At 47.8% G+C, this 17,978-nt stretch overlaps 2 protein-coding genes across 3 annotated transcripts in view; one reads left to right on the top strand and one right to left on the bottom strand.

Annotated features, from left to right (window-relative positions):
- Window positions 1-2,298: 2,298 nt before the first annotated feature.
- LOC140906579 (uncharacterized) lies at window positions 2,299-6,068 on the bottom strand. Its single transcript, XM_073330747.1, has 2 exons — window positions 3,671-6,068; window positions 2,299-3,003 (listed from the first exon to the last, which is right to left on the bottom strand). The coding sequence occupies exons 1-2, from the start codon at window positions 3,960-3,962 to the stop codon at window positions 2,525-2,527; spliced, it is 771 nt and encodes a 256-aa protein (XP_073186848.1). The 5' UTR covers window positions 3,963-6,068; the 3' UTR covers window positions 2,299-2,524.
- ZBTB10 (zinc finger and BTB domain containing 10) overlaps window positions 5,771-17,978 on the top strand; it is a 34,049-nt gene continuing 21,841 nt past the window's right edge. Inside the window, exon 1 of one of the 2 annotated variants that reach the window (XM_073330746.1) lies at window positions 5,771-7,076. In XM_073330746.1, coding sequence (XP_073186847.1) covers window positions 6,090-7,076 — 987 coding nt within the window. In that variant the 5' untranslated portion in view covers window positions 5,771-6,089. The remainder of the gene's footprint in view (window positions 7,077-17,978) is intronic. The other variant, XM_073330745.1, reaches the window with a different exon arrangement.

Here is a 17,978-nt window from a genome sequence, read left to right as displayed (position 1 = left end):
TAAAAACATAACTGCATTATAGAAAGTGGTGGTCGGGGAAATGGGAGGTTTTGGCAGCTGGAGAGGAGACAATTGGGTTTCTGGTACCTGGGAAGGTCTGGAAGTCAGTTTAGAACAAGCATATTAGTTGGATGTTTTGTGTGACATTTGGACTGTCATAGGTCTTGTCTACACTACAGACCTATATCAGTATAACTATGTTGCTCAGGGATGTGAAAAATCCACACCCCTGAATGATGTAGTTATACTGACCTAACCCCATCATGCAGATGCTATGTCAGCGGGAGAGCTCCTCCTGCCAACATAGCTACCACCTCTTGGGGAGGTAGATTAACTACACTGACAGGAAAGCTCTCTTCCATCAATTTAGAGCATCTTCTTTAAAGCACTGCAGCTGCACGGATGCAGCATTTTAAGGGCACGTCTATACTTAAAACACTGCAGTGGCACAGCTGCACCAATTCAGCTCTGCCACTCTAGCGCTTTAATAAAGACGCTCTAAGCCGAGGGGAGAGAGCTTTCCCATCAGCGTATTTAATCCTCCTCCCCAAGAAGAAATAGTTATGTCCATATGGGGATGTTAGGTTGAGTGATGTAGTTATACTGATATAGGTCTGTAGTGCAGACCAGACCTAAGGGCATGGCTACACTTGCAGATGTAGAGCGCTGTGAGTTAAACCCGCCTTCGTACAGTGCAGTAGGGAAAGCACTGCAGTCTGTCCACACTGTCAGCTGCAAGCGCACTGGTGTGGCCACATTTGTGGCACTTGCAGTGGCATTGGGAGCAGTGCGTTGTGGGCAGCTATCCCACAGAGCACCACTTCCCATTCTTGCACCGTGGCTTGTGTGAAGGGGGCTGGGAGTGCGGGGGCATTCTGAGTCCTGTCCCAGCGCCCCGTGATGCATCGGTTCGCATCCCAGCTTTCTCTTTGCTTCCGTCCACATTTGGCGCCATCTTTCAATGGTTTTTGTACCGCACGCTCTGTCTTCCCTTTCGGTCTGCGGGAATGGAGCCTGAACTGCTGAGGAATATGCTGACAAGTCTCACCAGTGCATCACGTTTGGCAGTCGAGTTATGCCCTAAGATCCAAAGCAACAGTGAGGACTCCGACGATATCGACTCGAGTAACGCAAATGACACGAGTCTGCTTGTGGCATTCACGGACATGCTCACCACCATGGAACACCACTTTTGGGCTCAGGAAACAAGCACTGAGTGGTGGGATCAGATCGTTATGCAAGTCTGGGATGACATGCAGTGGCTGCAGAACTTTTGGATGAGAAAAGCCACTTCCCTGGGACTGTGAGGAGCTTGCCCCTACCCTGCGGCACAAGGACACGAGATTGACAGCTGCCCTGATGGTGGAGAAGCGGGTAGCTATTGCCATCTGGAAGTTGGCAAATTGAGACAGCTGCTGATCAGTCGCTAACCAGTTTGGAGTGGGGAAGTCGACTGTTGGAATTGTGTTGATGCAAGTTTGCAGGGCCATTAGTCGCATCCTGCTCAGAAGAACCATGAGTCCGGGTAACGTGCATAACATTGTGGCTGGCTTTGCACAAATGGGTTTCCCTAACTACAGAGGGGTGATAGATGGGACGCATATTTCAATTCTGGCACCAGCCCACCTAACCTCCGAGTACGTTAATTGGAAGGGCTATTTCTCTATGGTTCTCCAGGCACTTATGGATCACCGTGTGCATTTCATTGACATTAACGCAGGCTGGCGTGGAAAGGTGCATAACGCACACATCTTTCGTAACACTGGCCTGTTCAGGAAGCTGCAAGCTGGGACTTTTTTCTCATACCAGAAGATCACCGTAGGGGAAGTCGAAATGCCAATTGTAATCCTTGGAGACCCCGCTTACCCTTTGATGCCATGGCTCATGAAACCCTACACAGGGAGCTTTGACAGCAGCAAGGAGCGGTTCAACAACAGGCTGAGCCAGTGCAGAATGCCTGTGGAGTGTGCTTATGACTGTTTAAAGGGTCGCTGGCGCTCTCTGTATGGGAAGCTGGACCTGGCCGATAACAGCATCCTCGCAGTTATATCAGCGTGCTGTACCCTCCATAACATTTGTGAAGGGAAGGGTGAAAGATTCATTCAGGCATGGAACTGGGAGCTTCAACACCTGGAGGCTGAATTTGAACAGCCAGAGAGCAGGGCTATTAGAGGGGCCCAGCGTGCGGCTGCAAGGATTAGGCATGCCTTGAGGGAGCAATCTGAGGCTGAAAGCCAACAGTAATGTCTGGTGTGGTGCCCTGCTTGGGAATGACGTGTGGTAGGAATCTATGTGTGCTACGTATGATACACTGACTTGCAGTACCTGTTGCTTTCCTGGGCTAAGTTTTCTTTTACGTTATGCAATAATAAAGAAAGTTTTCAAAGCCAAAAAATCAATTTATTGAAAAGAAACACAACACAACTGCTTGGGAACACAAAGGGTAAGAGGATGGGGTGGGGAACGGTACAATCAGAGATTTGCGTATGTCCTGTCTGGAGTTCTGTGCAATGCGTGCTGCATTTCAGGGTGGCTGTACTGCATGGTGATGGGGGTTGAGTGCAGTGGGTAAGGGTCGTATGTTTCCGGGCTGGGTGGTGAAGCAACAGGTGTTGGAGGCAGCAGGTGGCGGTAAGAACCTGGATGTTGGGGAAAGTGGTTTGGAAGTGACATGGTGGCACAAGGGAAACAGTTTTGGGACAAGTGCTGCGGGGGGGGGGGCGCGGTAGTGCTCTGCCTGCATGGCTACGAGCACCTGGATCGAGTTTGCTTGGCGCTCCATGATGCTTATCAGCCACTCTGTGCTTTGGTGCTGGCAATCCGCATTCTGCTGGCGGACCCTCCTTTCACTCTCCCGCCACTCCTGCACGTTTTTATTTTCATTAGTTGAATGCTGTATGACCTCATGCAGCATGTCCTCTTTGCTTCTACGTGGCTTCTTCCTTATTCTTTGCAGCCTCTCGGCCGTTGATAACATGGACGGCTGAGATCTCAAGGTTGCATCTGTAAAGGCAAAATGCAACACTTAACAGAGGCAGCATTGTTCACACCAGACAGAGCAATGATTCCCCTGTACTCAAGGGCAAGCACAGTCTACACAATAACATAATTTGCCTGTCCCAAAGCAAGCGCACATAACCCACAGGAGCCCCAAAATGGTGAGTAAGCACAGGATTAAGTGTGACTGATTGTTTCACGGCTGTACTGGCCTCTGGGTTTCTGTGCCTTGGGGAGAGCTAAAAACAGCAGGGGGCCCCTATACTGAACACTGTCCCCACATTTTCCACAGGAGTTCATCCTGGAAGATATCTCACTGCTGGGGGTGACCAGGGAAGCAAGGGAGGGTCTTCTACTGCAATGCGGCTTCCACCCTGGCCCATATGCAGCTTGTCTGTGTGCAGCAATGGTTCCCCCGCCCCTTATGGCACAGTGGCATGGACAAGTTAGCCTTACTGGGACAAGGACCACAGTGGCGCTCTCGAAAAACCTGCACAAGTGCATTGCCCAAGTTCTGGCTGAGACCTCTGAAGAGATCACTGAGGCCAATTACTGCGATGTGAGGGAGCACATTGATGCCCTATTCCACATCTAGGCATGCGAGTAGCCCTAACCCTCCTCGCCCCAAGAGCCCGCACTGAATAACTTCCTTCCCAAAATAAAAGCCGCTTACCAGAAACCTCCTCTGGTGTTTGTCCTTCCCCAAGCACTGGCCACCGTGACTGGCTACCTTCCTCCTGGCTTGAGAACAGCTCCTGGCTGCATGCATCTAGGGATTCCGGGGTGTCTTCCTCCGCCGGAGCACCCTCGCTCCCGCTTTGCTGCTCCTCCTGCCTTGCTGCACTGGCCTCTGAGGTGTTCATGGTGGTAACTTGGCATGGAGGTGGGGTCACCCCCAAGTATTGCGTCCAGCTCTTTGTAAAAATGGCAGGTCGCGGCGGCAGCACCGGAGTGGCTGTTTGCATTCCGCAGCTCCTTCACTTTAACCCTGCACTGCAGTACGTCCTGGTCATGGCCCCTTTCCAGCATGGCCCTTGATATCTGCCTGAAGATATCGTAATTCCTGCGGCTGGAGTGCAGCTGGGACTGGACAGCTTCCTCTCCCCAAACACTAATGAGGTCCAGCACCTCGCCATTGCTCCATATTGGGGATTGCCTGGCACGTGGAGGCATGGTCACCTGGAAAGATTTGCAGAGAGCACTCCACGCCTGGCTGAGCAAACAGGAAGGGGATTTTCAAAATTCCCAGAGAATTTAAAGGGCAGGTCTGATGGTTGGTCACCTGAGGGTAGGGCAGTAGAGTTCAAAGTGATGACCAGAGTGGCTAGAACAGGCATTGTGGGATATTTGCAGAGGCCGATCACAGTGCAATAACAGACCAGGGCATCCACACTGGCTCCACGGCACTCCAGCGGTGGCGCAGCAAACGTTATTCCACTCACCGAGGCGCAGTACCAGCAGCGATGTAGCCACGGAGACAGAGCGCTCTACGTGCCTTGCCAGTGTGGACAGGTAGTGAGCTAGGGCACCTGGGGCTCCTTTATTGCGCTGTAACTCGCAAGTGTAGCCAAGCCCTAAGTGTAGACTTGCTCATGATTAAGCAAAGTTAACACCCCACTGCAATGAATGGAGCAATTCAGAGCTATTGTTTCAGGTAGGGTTGCCAATTTTGGTTGGGCCCTATTCCTGGAGATTTCATCACTTAACATAATCTTTAATTAAAGATTCATTCCTGGAGACTTCAGGACAATCCTGGAGGGTTGGCAACAGTTCCAGGCCATGTATAGTATCAAGCAAATTTGACAATATCGGCTTATTTTGGTTCGTTTTCAAGGTGGGTTTTTTTTCTCACAATTACGAAGTCTAGAAATGATTTTTCCCCGCAAAAGTGTTTAAATTCTGTGCAAGAAATAGAGTCTGCTACAAATTGTCAGTGACTGTGGTATTGCAGAGTAGATAGGGCCCTGACTATTTTACAGGGTGAACTTTAGGTCTGTGTCCATAAACACAGCACTCAAGTGGAAAGGAATTAAGAAATGCGAGCTTGATTTTGGGTGAGGTTAGAAAACACATGCAGCAGGGACTGCTGTGAAAGCTACCAGTCCATTATTATAACCAATATAACCTGTGTTTTCAGATTTGTTAATGATTACTGCCTCAGTGCACACTGAGACCATTGACCCGCTCACCCCTCCCTTCCCCTGTACTGGATTCTGGAACCCAGGTAATCTATGGCATTAGAGTGTATGTCCGCGCAGGTACAAACAGGCAGGGCGCTCTATAATTGGCGGTGCATGATGTAACAGCCATGGCAATCATCCCCACTCAGTTCAGCACGTGTGTGACCTTTTCTTTGCATTCCCATTTCACAACAAGCACAAGTAGCTTAGGCACTCGGGGCAGTACATTTCGGAGCAATTACCCGCGCCTGGCACACTGTACCGCGGAGGCGGGCGGTGTGTCGCCACCATCGCCTACAATAAGGAGTCAGGGCCCTGCAGGCACCCTTTCTGAGCCACAATATGGGTCTCGGGATGCTTAGGCCACCCTAGCAGGGCTACAGCTCGATGGGCACCTCGTGGCTAGAGATGGCAGCATAAGGAAAAAGAGCGAGTCAGAGGTGGGGGGAAGGCAGGGAGCTGCGCTGCGCTGCGCTGTGCTCTGGGGGTGGGGAGCGCGGGGAGGGGGAGAAGGAGGTGCCGGGAGCGCTGACTAGAACCTGACACTCACCAGCTGTTCGGCCTCCCGCTCTCTTTCCCTCTTCCTCCCCCGCCCGCTCTACCCCCCCTCCTCCCTCGGTGGCTGCCCCGGTGCATTGTGGGAGTAGTCCGTTGTTCATTTGCCATTCGACCTGGGCCGGGGCCTGTCGGGACGGAAGCGCTGCCGAGCCGGATCCATTGTGGGGAGCCTGCGGCGGTAGAGGCCAGACCCGGGGCCGGACTTGCCCCTTTGTCTCTCTTTGTTCCCTGGGCAGGCCGGGTCCCAGTTTCCCCGTCAGCGGGCAGAACAGTCGGTCGGTCGGGGAGCGGCGGTCGCGAGTCAGAGCGCGAGGCCGGGGGGCGCGAGGCGGACGGGGGGCGCGCGCGCGCGCCATGTTCGCGGAGATGAACCGCAGGACGCTGGCGTTCCGGGCTGGCGGCCTGGTCACCGCGGCGGCCGCAGCGGCGGCCGGCGGAGGCGCCGGGGGCGGCTCCTCGAACAATAACAACGGGGGTAACCCGGCCGAGGCCTGGGCCCGGCAAGACCCCGAGCAGCTGAATGGGCGGGGGGCTGACGAGGAAGTGGAGCTGGAGGGGCTGGAGGCCGAGGAGCTGGAGGCCGCCGCCGAGGGGAAGGAGCTGCTGTTATTGCCCCCGCCCCAGGACGCAGTCTCCCCTGCGGCCGCCAGCGGCCCCATGTTCGCCGAGAGGAACCGCAGGACTCTGGCCTTTCGGGGGGGCGGCGGAGGGCTCCTCTCCGGCCCCTCCGCCGCTAACAATGGCTGCGAGGCCCCTGCCTGGCCGCGGAGGCACTTCAATGGGCGGGGGGCGGACGAGGAGCTGGAGTTGGAGGGTGCCGAAGGCCTGGAGCCCGAGGGCCTGCTGGAGGGCAAGGACCTGGTCCAGGACGGGGGCTCCCTGAGCGACAGCAGTGACGACGAAGAGGACGGCGAGGGGGGCAGCTTGGGCGACGGCAGCGGCGCCGAGGGCGGCAGCTGTAGCAGCAGCAGGCGGTCTGGAGGCGATGGGGGGGACGAGGCGGAGGGCAGCAGCGTGGGCGCGGGGGAGGGGGAGAGCATCAAGCATTTCCCGCTTGCGGCCAGGCCCAAGTCCCTGCTGCAGAAGCTGCACGTCTCCTTCCAGGGCTCCTGGCTCAAGGAGTTCCCATGGCTGCACTACTGCCAGGAGACCGGCCTCATGTCCTGCGCCTGGTGCACCGCCGCCGCCTCTGCCCCCAGCGACATCAGCATGGCTGGCGGAGGCGGTGCGGGGGGGCACGACGAGCTCTGCAAGGGCACCCGCAACTACAAACGAGCCCTGCTTCTCAGACACCACCTCTCCGCCGAGCACCGCCTCAACGAACCGGTCACTGCAGAGCAGGTACGTAGCCCCAGGGGGTGGCATCCTCCCGGCCAGGGTAGTGTTGGGTGGGGGTATCGCAGTTCCCTGTTTGAGACTAACTCTTTCACATGTCTGCAAGCCCACGTGTGTAGTTTAAATGACTTCTTCTGTCTCTCTCTGTCTGGGAGGGGTGCCGGGTACATTCTGCTCCAGTTCCTACACCTTCTCTCTCCAGTATGCTGATTACTCTGTGTTCTGTTTCAGGCTGAAGCATCTAATAGGCCTCTCCAGGCCAGGGGTGCTGGAACAACTTTTATAGTGGGGGTGTGGAGAGCCATTGAATCAAACTGTAAACCCTGTATATAATGGAATCCACTTCAAGCCAAGGCCCCTAGTTCCAGCACCTATGGTCCAGACACATTAGCTGGGGGTATATATAATAGTTTCAGTAGTCATATAGTTAATTGTAGTTATACCTGGTTAATATAACTTAAGTGTTCAGGGATGGGTGACTTCTATTTTCATTTGTTAATTTTGTGATGATAATTTGGTGTCCTTAGGAGAAGAAAATTGTATGCACTTAAATGTGTTAATGCACTGATAGCTGCAAGTAGTTTTTTATTCCTTCTTCTCCAGGGGAAAACGATAGCAGTGTCCCAAAAACAGCTACATGCAAAATCCTCTAGCACGAAATCCGAAGGAATATTCATTTTAGGGGCTGCATGGGGTGCTCGTATACGCTTTTGGACTTAGTTCTTTTTTCCCAACATAGGTGACTTTAGATTTCATCTACTACTTTGCATAAAGAGTCTGCAATTGCATCAAGATAAACATGTGGTTTCCTGAAACCCTACTTAATATGCCACCTAACCCCTTTAATGCTTTGAAACTAGTGAGCTGTGTGCATCCCCAACCACCCTGAAAGCAAAAGCTGTTATCCTCTTATTGGCAAAGCCACTGACAACATTACTATTTTACTGTAGCTACCAAGTGTCTAAAGGGTGTTTGAAATGTCAACAAATACATGTGCTTGACATAAAAGCTGTACTTTTTTAATTGGACATCCTGCTTAATTAACTGTCTACAATGAAAAAAGAACAGGAGTACTTGTGGCACCTTAGAGACTAACACGTTTATTTGAGCATAAGCTTTTGTGAACTACAGCTCACTTGATCGGATGCATGCAGATCAGATGAAGTGAGCTGTAGCTCATGAAAGCTTATGCTCAAATAAATGTTAGTCTCTAAGGTGCCACAAGTACTCCTTTTCTTTTTGCGAATACAGACTAACACAGCTGCTACTCTGAAACCTGTCTACAATGAGTACTTAATTTCCTTTGTCACTTGTGTTCTGACAGTATCCTACACTGTGGCTAAATTAACAATATAGTGAAGTGATCACAAAATGTAAGTCAAGCATAAAGAAAATAGTTTCTATTATATAGATTTGTCTAAAGGCATATCTGGAAAAATGGAAAGCCTTTGCACTTCTGGCAAAACCAGGTGTTCTAAATTTGAGCAGGATCTCAGGGTTTAAAGACAGGTATGGTAAGCAAATCTAGATGCCCCTGCAGTTTCAATTGGATAGGATATGTAAGTTTCACTTCATGTGAAACTTCCTATGCCCTGCTCCTGTGTTACAGTCCACTTCAGTGACTTCAGTTGTTTGAGCATTTTTGAATTATATACTATAAACTTCACCTTTAGTTGAAGTATCTTTATATCTTCCTAGTAAAAGCATTCTCAGAAACTTGATGCTTTGAGACTGCTAATGTGATCTGTCATGTAATTCTCACATATTTTGTCTCTTGTACTGTAATTTGAGGATTGTTCCTCTGTCTCCATTGTTTTTCCTGATGTGTGTTAAATGACTAAAATTTCTATTTCCTTTCTGACAGTTTCCTTTGCTTTATTTCCTTACTCTTTGTGTTAACCTCTTTAGCAATCCCACAACTATTCCTATCCCTTCTTGTTTATATTTTAAACTTGTTTTTGGATTATCATCTTGTAATGGTAAGTCTGGTGTAATTTATAGAAGTGGTATCTCTGTTCATTCTTGATATGTAACTGGATTTTGCTGCTTTGATATGTTAGGCTTTTAAAATTTTTCATATAAATGTTTCTGCTATTGTCACCTTACCCAGGTGCACATGAAATGTATTTTAAGTAGTCATCTATCTTACAGCCTTCTTACTGCTTTCCTTCAGATTTGAACATTTTTTTGTATTCTATAAGAAGACCTTTAAACACTAAGGACAGATCCTCAACTGGTGTAGACTGTCATAGCTTCTGTTGAAGTTCTTTCAAGCTGTTGTTTACACCAGCCAAAGATCTGCACTTTGGTGTGCTAGGAATTTTCATAACATGAATCATCCTTATCTGTTGTCTCTTCTGTAAACTGTCAGTCAGTGCTTGTCCACAAACTCTAAACACCGAGTAGATGGGATACAGTAACACTTCAATATTCTAAAGAGAGGGAGCAAACTGATCTTTTCAAACACTTCTAAATATAACAAGGCCTAAAATAAAAGTAGATTGCTTAATACACTTGAAATCTTCCAGGTTCCATACCTGCTCACTCAAATGAAAACATTTGCATTATGGTGTAACATCAGATTTTGCCTCTTTTGTACTATTTCTGAATAAGTGGGAACCCCTGCAGGGTAGCTTTAGAGCAGAGGTGGGCAAACTATGGCCCGCAGACCACATCCGGCCCCGGGACTTTCCTGCCCAGCCCCTGAGCTCCTGGCCCAGGAGGCTTGCCACCGGCCCCTCCCCTCCTGTTCCCTCCTCCCCCGTAGCCTCAGCTCACTGCACCGCCGATGCAATATTCTGGGTGGCGGGCCTGTGAGCTCCTGGGGCAGCGCAGTTGCAGAGCCTGGCCTGACCCAGTGCTCTGTGCTGCACAGCAACGTGGCTGTGGCTCCAGCCAGGTGGCACGGCTGTAGCGCCGCCAGCCACTGGTGCTCCAGGCAGTGTGGTAAGGGGACAGGGAGCCAGGGGTTGGATAGAGGCCAGGGGAGTTTGGGGGGGGAGTTTTCAGGGTGGGGAACAGGGCGGTTGAATGGGAGCAGGAGTCCTGGAGGGGCAGTCAGGAAGGAGCGGGGGTTGGATGGGGCGGTGGGAGGCAGTCAGGGGACAGGGAGCAGGGGTTGTTGGATGGGGCAGTCAGGGGACAGGGAGAGGGAGGGGTTGGATGGGGCGGCGGGGGACAGTCAGGGCGGTCAGTGGGTGGGGGAGTGTGTGTGGATAGGGCAGGGGTCCCCGGGGAGGGGAGGGCTCTTGGGGGCGAGAAGTGGGGGTGGGGGGATAGGGGGTGGGAGCCGGGCCATGCTTGGCTACCAGCCATCCATACAATTTCCAAAACCCAATGCTGCCCTCAGGCCAAAGTTTGCCCACCCCTGCTTTAGAGGGTGGAACTTTCAAATGGAAGATACTGATCTCTGTATCCTTGAACCATTGTTGTGATTCTTTTTTTGCTGCAAGTTTGACTTGTATGAATGTTCAAAAGAATAAATGGTTTTACTGGGTTGTCAAATCTCTTAAATCGCATTCGCCATTAATCCCACATTTAATTAACAAACTATGGGGTTTTTTTCTGTTACTTTCTCTTCCCATGTGTTATCGCATCCCTATCATGTTTACATTTCTCTCCACCTCTAAAGTTAATCTGGTAACACCAAAACAATATGCCTTAAAAAAAAATTCCCTTATATCAAATATTTAGAACATTGGAATATTAAATAGGTAATTTGTGTTCCTTAGCATGTTTTTCCTAAATTTTTGAGGAAACATCATGGGGGGAGGAAGCCTTTTAAGAGTTAGTTAAAAGCTAGGAGAGATCTTAGACAGTACACATGTATTCTTGACTTGACAAGCTTCAACTGCAGGGCATGTTTAACAGCTGCTCATAACAAACATATGGCATAATGCCATTGTTCAAGTGAGAAAAGGAAATTGTGGGTATTAGACACTAAAGCAGTGGAAACTTCTATAGATCTGTTGGGCAATAGACTCTCAAAAATGAAAGCAGTGATTTCAGGTTTTTTTTTTTTAGAGATATACAGATCACAAAATACATCACAAGTGGTTGCTGCTGCTATAAATTCAAGGGTATTGTGAGTCCTTGCCTTTTACTGAGGCACCAATCTTAAGTCTTTTTTTCCCCTTTGTAAACTAGTTTTAAGTAGTTACTATAGGCCAAAAATATGGTCTGCCTTTAAATTACTTATAGTATGTGGTAGACTTGGGTTTTCTACAGAAGAGTGCATTCTCATATAAGCATTAAAACGTGTTGATTTACAACTAAATAGGGCCTTTACACTAGATTTGGTATATCTTTTTGCTACTTAGGAGGGTAGGCTGTAATTGTGTACATTTATTTAAGCAATTATTTAGTATTTTTAGATTCTTATTAATTGTACCTTTTAGTATGTTAGAAAATAGTGAATGATATATTGCTTGTTTACTAGATAATTACCTTTTTACTCATGATCTTTGTCAAGCTACGTTAGGACAGAAACTGAAATTTAATTAAATACACAAACAGCATTTAAAATTTATATTAATTAAAACAAGCCCTTAATAAAGTACATGACCTATTGTGCCATGCTTATAAAGAAAAAAAGTTAGAATCAGAGGGAAATTATCTTTATAGAAAAGCAGTCTTTAACTCAAAGATTTTAATAGAGGCTCTGGGAGTCAGCATTATTTTTTACTTAAATGTTTTAAGAAATTATAAGTTTAGGCCTTAACATATTTCTAGGCCATAACAAATTAATTTTTAAAAATAAATATGTACTATAATTTAAATAATGAAAAGTCTGATTTCAGTAAAAATCAGATTTATATCCACTTTGGGGTAAACTGACTCTTCAGGTTTTTAAAATGTGGACTCTTGCACTAGGACAGATTTATTTAGTTAATAAATTTTGCAAAAATATTTTACTCTGGTCTGTGTTCCTTTTGCTGCTGACGTAAATGCATGTGGTGGAGTACCAGTTTTCTTTCCCCTCTACTAAACACTTTTTAAAGTTATGGCTTTGCAGGTAATACCACGAAAGCTCCCTTTCAGTGTGAAATACATTTTTGATTAAAGGCAGAAGTTCTCTGAAAGCAGAAGAATAGTTGATGTAGTATCACTTTTTTCCACAGGAACCATAATTGCTTCAGTGTCATGCAATCATGAATAGGAGGTGGTGTTTCATTCATAAATAAGTTTGAGTATCCCCGTTTTAAGGATTACTTCCTCACCTTTACTTGCTGATTTAAAAGTAAGCTCTTTGAAGTAGGGATTGTCTTATATCTTCTATGGTGTTTTCCACCATGGGGCCCAACCTGATTGTGTCTGTTCAGTGCTACTGCAATATAAATGTTAAATAATAAGGCAAGGTCTGTGTGAGTGATGTTTAGGTGATGCTCCACCTCATGGCAGCTGATGGAAAACATTTCAGAAGGTTTTGGCTAGAAAACTGTGGCCAGGAAATTACTACTCTCTCACCCTTCTGAAAGGGCTTGTTTGCGGGCAGTGTTTACTTGATGGGGAAAGAACTAACTGATTGGATAGAGGAAGGATGCTGCAAGGCAAACAAAGCAACATATGGAAGACTCTGAAAGGATAATTACTTCTCCATTACTCTTCATACACATATACAAGAGGTGGTGCAAGAGCCTTTGGTCCTTTCCTGCTCCCAGAAGACAGCAGAGATTGATGCCAAACAAATATCTCTGTGTGAGTTCAAGATCTCACTAATTTACTGCATTTTAAGAACATGTTTCTTTGGCGTCGCAATCATCTGCGCTTTGAGGAATTGCTACTTGTTAGATCATCATATCTTATTCTGAATTAATCTGAAATGTCTTTGCATCTTCTTTTTTTTTTTATAAACTAATAGATGAATCGAGCTCCTTTAAGAGAGACTACATTAAGCACAAGTGTGCTGTGGGTATACATTGTGACAAATGGTTTCTTGACCAGTGTTTCTTTTCTCAAAAAGAAAAGGAGTACTTGTGGCACCTTAGAGACTAACCAATTTATTTGAGCATAAGCTTTCGTGAGCTACAGCTCACTTCATCGGATTCACACCACCTCCTATTCATCTTTTCTGTAACTCTAGTCTCCAAATCCTTTGAGTACTTAGTTGCTGCAAGAATTTGGGTACTCTTGAGTGGGGAGTATGGCATGGTTCTGTGATAGAAGGTTTTGGGATATTATTGAGTGGATGTACCAAGGATGTTCTAAGGTGTGGCGAAGAAAACCACATCCATTTCCAGTTATCACATTCATGTTTCACTATTCTGCTTTTCTTTACACACCTGGCATGTGGTCAGCTGTGAGGAGGGTGGTGATTTAGGAAAGTATAGAGTTGATTGAGTGCTACACCCAACACTGCTGCAGCGCAATCTTCCTTCCGTTTCTGCCCCACTGGGGTAATAGCTGCTACCTAAAGAGAAGCAGCTAAAACTTGATTTATGAGAAGTCTTGGTCAGTCTTGCAGCCATCCTCATCATGATCCACATTGGATTGAGTTTGAGAGCTACAAACAAAATACACAAGTTATTTGAGTGTTGTGGGAAATGATTTTAGTTTTGGTGCAAACCAGCTATCTCTTGATGTCTTCCAGAAAGGCATTAGTTTTGATTTGAAGATCTGGTTTAGTCAAACACAAGTTATTGGATTCAATACAGCGGTAACTGGATGAAATTTGGTATGTTACATAGGTCAGACTAGGTGATAGACATTAAAAAGTATGAATTATAGTTGGCAATAACATGTTTTTCTCTTCACGCTTTGATTACTGAAATTCTAGCCTGTGGCCACCTAAATCACTTCTCCAGAGTCCAGCATGTTCTGAAACATCTGTGGCCCTTTCCTAACTGATAAATAGAAATAGATTTGCATTAACCATGTCCTGAAAGACCATCTCTGACTGATCTGCTACAAAATTTCTGCTGCCTTCTTAGTATTCTTCATGGCAATACTCAATCTCCATTAGGGCCACCCTGAATATCCCAGTCTGCCCTTTCCAATTTTCTCTCCAGTTCCTCCTTGTTCAGAGGATACTTCTTTGCTGTTGCCACATCTGTTGACTTCACCATCCCTTTTTGAAAATTCAGCTCAAAACTCTCCTGTCTGCTACTTACTGCTATAGGTCAATGCAGATAGTGGAAACCAATAATACTTCACTGCCTGGTGCCTCTTTGCCTGCTATTATTCTTTCTTCAGTAATTGTTACAAGCCATTTTGCGATACTCTGATGAAAAATGGTGTATAAATGCAAAGCATGTAATTCCCTTGTTAACACTTGTTACACATTTAAATACTACTATAATGGCAAATCCTTTTGAAACATTTTTAAGATGCTTCCTGGTTTAGTAATTCAGGCTTTTGTGGTATTTTCACACTTGCAGTAATCACTTTCAGTACTCTCTTCACTTGTTTGTTCTGAACTAATGGTGAAGGCTGCCTCTATAGAACCATAGAATAGTAGGACTGGAGAGGTCTCCTGGCTGGAGAGGTCTCCTGGCTGGAGAGGTCTCCTGGCTGGAGAGGTCTCCTGGCTGGAGAGGTCCAGTGGTTCCCAGACTTGTTCCGCCGCTTGTGCAGGGAAAGCCCGTGGCAGGCCGCGCTGGTTTGTTTACCTGCTGCGTCCGCAGGTTCAGCTGATCGCGGCTCCCAGTGGCCGTGGTTCGCAGCTCCAGGCCAATGGGAGCCGCTGGAAGTGGCGCGGGCCAAGGGACATGCTGGCCACCGCTTCCAGCAGCTCCCATTGGCCTGGAGCAGCGAGCCGCGATCGGCCGAACCTGCGGACACGGCAGGTAAACAAATCAGTGTGGCCCGCCAGGGGCTTTCCCCGCACAAGCAGCGGAACGAGTTTGGGAACCACTGTTCTAGTCCAGTCCTGTGCACTCATGGTGGGGTTAAGTATTCTCTAGACTAGGGATCTCAAACTCAAATCACCACGAGGGCCACATGAGGACTAATATGTTGGCCTGAGGTCGGCATCACTGAAACCTTTTCATACAATGATACAAAAGTTTAGTCAAAAATGAAAAAAGTGAGATATTATGCTATTAAAAGACAATGTGTTAACTTTTTAAAAACTGTACTGCAAAAAGTCAGTGCTAATATTGATAGTCATTTCATTTTTGGCCACTTAGCTGTCAGCGTTTTGCATCAACTAGTCTTAAGGGCTGTGAAGGAAGGTTAGAAGCCCTGGTAAAATCCCTGTGTCGTTTGCATTCCTTCCAAATCTTTCCCTCACTGCTGTGCCTAGGATTTCAGCTAGGCAGTGACCATGTATATGAGATGCAATTTGCCTACAGACAAATCCTGCTAGGATTGTGCTGTAAGTGAATGTTCAGCCACTCCAGCTTTTCTCTTCCCCCTGCTACATCCCCAGAATTAGAGAATAGATGTTTTTAATTTAATTGTATTTCTCTCCTTTGGAGCTACTATCATTCTTGCAGTAACCCAACCCAAAACTCCCTGGGAGCTGAGCCAATATGATTTAGTAAATGTACTTCTCTGATCTGTACTCTGTCAATCTTAAATACTGATCCAGAAAAAGAGGAAGCATTCCCCAAGAGGGCCTGGCCCTTCACATGAAAATTACCCCAAGCAAGGTTTTTCCACTGGCAGCAGAACCACCAAGGAGAAGGGGACAGTCCCTTGGAGGTGGGGGTGTACCAGCAAACGTCTGCAGAATGGCAAAGATAGGCGGGGGAGCAGCTCGAATCTCTTTCAGGGAAACCTGCAGATCTCCAGGCTGGGATTTACCTTTGACTGTCCTGCAGGAAGCACGTTGGTTAAGTCTTGCATTAGTGTTAAGAGAGGTAGAGGACTCTTGCAGCCTGCTTCTTCATGTGGATTGAGGTAGGGAAAATCCTGTCTTGGATTTCTGGGACAATCTGAAATGGCCTCTAGGGACTGCTCTTGGGTGGAGAATAACTGGATTTTGGAGGCCATCTGGAACTTTGTCTCTGTTTACAGCCTAGAGAGGAAAGTAACGTGGGCTATTGGCCCATCTGGAATGGACTCTGCTCAACCCTAGTTAAAGCTGCTACGCAGGAAGTTGTACAGATGCCCTATTCCAACCCCTTCCCCAAATCCCTGCCCCTGCCCTGCCTCTTCCCCGCTTCCTCCCCTGAGCATGCCACGTTCCTGCTCCTCGCCCCCCCCCCCTCCCGAGCGTGCAAACAGCTATTTGGTGGCAGCTGGGCAGGAAGCGCTGGGAGGTAGGCGGAGGAGCAGGGACATGGCACATGGGAGGAGGAGGGGTGCTTGGGCTGCCAGTGGGTGCAGAGCACCCACTAATTTTTCCCCAAGGGTGCTCCAGCCCCAGAGCACCCACAGAGTCGGCGCCTATGGCGGGCCGAAGGAAATAACTTGGTGGGCCACATGCAGGCCGTGTGTTTGAGACCCCTAATCTAGACTAACCTTGACAGGTATTTGTCTAACCTCTTAATCTCCAATGATGAAGATTCCACCACCTCCCGAAGCAGTTTATTCCAGTGCTTAGCCACCCTGACAGGAAGTTTGTCATAATGTCCAAACTAAACCATCCTTGCTGCAATTCAAGCCCATTGCTGCTTGTCCTAGCTTCAGAGGTTAAAGCAGGGGTGGGCAAACTGCGGCCTGTGAGTTGCACCATGCGGTTGGGCATGCTCCAGCCAGGGCGCAGCATCAGGGGCTGCACCATGCAGCTGAGCCCGCTCTGGTCGGGGCACAGGGTCAGGGGCCGTACCACGCGGCTCCCGCAAGCCACAGCATGACTCCACTTTGGCTTCTGTGCGCTCCAGTGGCCCCCTCTGGTGCTCCAATGGGAGCTGTAAGGGCAGTGCCTGCGGATGGGGCAGCGTGTAGAACCGCCTGGCCGTGCGTCTGCATAGGAGCTGGAGAAGGGATATGCCACTGCTTCCGGGAGCCACTTGAAGTAAGCGCCTCTCGGAGCCTGCACCCCCAATCCTCGCCCCAGCCCTGATCCCTCTTCCGCCCTCCAAACCCCTCAGTCCCAGCCCAGAGCACCCTCCATACCCCAAACTCTTCATCCCCACCCCAGAGCCTGCACCTCAACCCCAATTTTGTGAGCATTCATGGCCCCCCATACAATTTCTATTCCCTGATGTGGCCTTCGGGCCGAAAAGTTTGCCCACCCCTGGGTTAAAGAGAATAATTTACCTTCCTCCTCCTTGTAACAAACATTTATGTACTTGCAAAAAGAAAAGGAGTACTTGTGGCACCTTAGAGACTAATAAATTGGTTAGTCTCTAAGGTGCCACAAGTACTCCTTTTCTTTTTGCGAATACAGACTAACACGGCTGTTACTCTGAAACCTGTCATTTATGTACTTGAACGCTGTTACCATATACTCTCTGTACCATTATCTAAAATCATTGATGAAAATATTGAACAGAACCGGACCGAGAACTGATCCCTGTGGAACCCCACTTGAATATGCCCTTCCAGCTTGACACTGAATCACTGATAATTATTCTCTGGGAACAGTTTTTTCCAGCCAGTTATGCACCCAAGTTATAGTAGCTCCATGTAGGTCGTATTTCCGTAGTTTGTTTAGGAGAAGGTCATGCAAGACATTATCAAATACCTAAGTAAAGTCAAGATATGCCTCCTCTACTGCTTTTCCCCATCCACAAAGCTAGTTACCCTATCAAAGAAAGGCATTAGATTGGTTTGCCATGATTTGTTGTTGACAAATCCATCCTGACGGTTACTTATCACCTTATTATTTTCTAGGTGTCTGCAAATTGATTGTTCCGTTATCTTTCCAGGTACTGAAGTTAAGCTGACTGGTCTGTAATTTCCTGGGTTGTCCTTATTCCCCTTTTTGTAGATTGGTATTGTATTTGCCATTTTCCAGTCCTCTGGAGTCTCACCCGTCGTCCATGATTTTTTTGAAGATAATCACTAATGACTCATATC

The sequence above is a fragment of the Lepidochelys kempii genome, chromosome 2 (assembly GCF_965140265.1).
Source record: "Lepidochelys kempii isolate rLepKem1 chromosome 2, rLepKem1.hap2, whole genome shotgun sequence".
Taxonomy (NCBI): Eukaryota; Metazoa; Chordata; order Testudines; family Cheloniidae; genus Lepidochelys; species Lepidochelys kempii.
This window is presented reverse-complemented; position numbering and strand designations above follow the sequence as displayed.

Coding starts and splice junctions, on each gene's coding strand:
- LOC140906579 (XM_073330747.1), bottom strand. CDS start 3,962: ATGCAAACAGCCACTCCGGTGCTGCCGCCGCGACCTGCCATTTTTACA. Junction 3,004..3,670: donor AACACCAGAGGAGGTTTCTG/GTAAGCGGCTTT, acceptor TTGCCTTTACAG/ATGCAACCTTGAGATCTCAG.